Genomic DNA, 2,115 nt, shown 5'->3' on the forward strand with positions numbered 1-2,115 from the left:
CTAAGACACAGGACTCCATGTGGGCAGGAATGTTCATTTGCTTTGTTCATGGATATATCACTAGCACCTAGAACAGAATCTGACAAAGCAGAGGCTTACGAATTTTCTGGAATGAATGAATGATCTTGTTTAAGCACCAATAGTCAAGAAGCATTTAATCTACATGAGGCTAAGTAGGACTGCAGTTAAGAGTGTGGGCCCTGGAACCAACTCTTGTGGGTTGGTTCCGCCCCTTACTATGTGAAAGACCTAGGACAAGTTACTTACCTTTCTGTGACTCAGTCATTTCCTTCATAAAATGATGGCACTAATGACACTCCCTATGATTGTTGTTAGGATTACATAAATAAACACAAGCACCCAGAAATGTCTGTTACTGCTAGTATTCACTCACTGCACAACTACTGAATGAGCACCTGCTGTGAGACAGACACTGTGCTAGACACTCGGGACACAACATCATGCAACTGCAGGCAAGGTCCTGCCTTCATGGAACCGGCTGTGATCCTCTGGCCTCATCTCCCCCTCAAATTCTGCTTCGGCCACTCTGGCTTCCTTGCCGTTTCTTGGATAGGCCAAGCACACCCCAATCTCAGGGGCCTTGCTGTCACACATCACTCCCTGAAAGGCCCTCCCTCACCACTGTAAGTGAGACAACCTAATCCTCCCAATGATCACATCACTTCCAGTCTCCTGCTTTAGATTTTCTTCTGAGATGTCTATCATCATCAGGCATATATAGATTTGATCATTACCTGTTCTCCCAACTTGAGGGAAAGGGCCATAGTTTTATTAACTTAGAGAGGATCTCAATAAAGATTTGTCGGATGGACAGAAAGAAAAATGGAGGAGAGAGTCATTACACAAATAAGCATGCTCAAATGAAAACACTGCACTGGGAAAAGTACTTCAAAGATGATGTGCATGTTTCCAAAGCTTGAAATAGGGGTCTTCCCTATTCAGACAGCTTACAGAACGCATCTCAAAGCAAGAGACACTGATCTAGTTCACCTTTAATTTATCACCCTCCCCCTGAAAATCTTGTAGCCCTCCTTAAAATTTGATTTTGAGATAAAATTTCTGTTAGCAACAACTACACAAAGAACTGTTAACCATGCTTCACATACAGACTTTAGCTATAGGCAAGAACTTAAAAACAGTAAATATCTGTGAAGGAATACAAACAAATTTATTCTTATCAGATTGTGTTTTGAAAATACACATAACTTAGCCACCAAGTATTTTGCCAACTTCAACTTCAGTGAAAATAACAGACTTAACAGAGATGGCCTAAAATCACAGAGAGAGAAGGTGGGCTATAACAATGCACCCCTCTTTGAAGTGGTGCTCAAAGATATCCAGACACTTCATTAAACATTTATCACTGATTAACGATGGAGTCAGGAACAGAATCTTGGTCTTTAAATCCCACTGCTCTCTTTTACCATCCAAAGACATCTCATATAAAAATTTTAAGCAACCTATTTCAAATAACCTCATCATACCACGTATGTCTTCAAAGATTTTCAACCTCCTATATAGTTAGTACCTCCTCAGTAGAATTTATGTTTTTGGCATTTAAAGCAAACAAACCCACTAAAAGGCATAAGGCAAGAGGCAGACCTGAAACACTTACCTGAGCCTGGGTACGTTCAACTGGAGGAGATGAAGAGAGTGGAGTCTTGAGTCCCTGGACATACATCTCTATGAGGGGGGCATCTGCAATGCTGTGAAGAACAGAAAATGAAAAGAACACTGGCTAAGAAATGCAAAAAACAAAGCAAAACGAATAGGAAAATTTTTTTTAAACTTAGAAATAAGAAGCAGGTATTGAAATGTGATAAACCTTTGCCATAAAAGATCCTCTAACACCTCAGTAGCCTCAATGCCATGTCAGACTCTTGGCTGACTCCTAAGAAGCAAGAATATTCCTAGAGTTTAATTTTGGTCATCCTTAAGGGAGGAACATCCAAGAAAGAAAGCCAATCAACCAGCTGTTTCTTTTCCAACCCTAGTAGAAATAATGACAAATGAATATTAAAAACAGAACAAACTCACACCTATTGGATATTATAAATGTTAAAAGAGTAGTCACAATTGAGTGAAGTAAAACAA

General features: G+C 39.8%; 1 protein-coding gene across 1 annotated transcript in view; it reads right to left on the minus strand.

Annotated features, from left to right (window-relative positions):
* The window catches only part of RTTN (rotatin), a 179,730-nt gene that overhangs the window by 52,114 nt on the left and 125,501 nt on the right, over positions 1–2,115 (minus strand). Inside the window, exon 38 of the mRNA XM_008564425.1 lies at positions 1,637–1,727. Coding sequence (XP_008562647.1) covers positions 1,637–1,727 — 91 coding nt within the window. The remainder of the gene's footprint in view (positions 1–1,636; positions 1,728–2,115) is intronic.

The sequence above is a fragment of the Galeopterus variegatus genome, unplaced genomic scaffold (assembly GCF_000696425.1).
Source record: "Galeopterus variegatus unplaced genomic scaffold, G_variegatus-3.0.2 Scaffold186, whole genome shotgun sequence".
In the NCBI taxonomy this organism is placed as follows: Eukaryota; Metazoa; Chordata; class Mammalia; order Dermoptera; family Cynocephalidae; genus Galeopterus; species Galeopterus variegatus.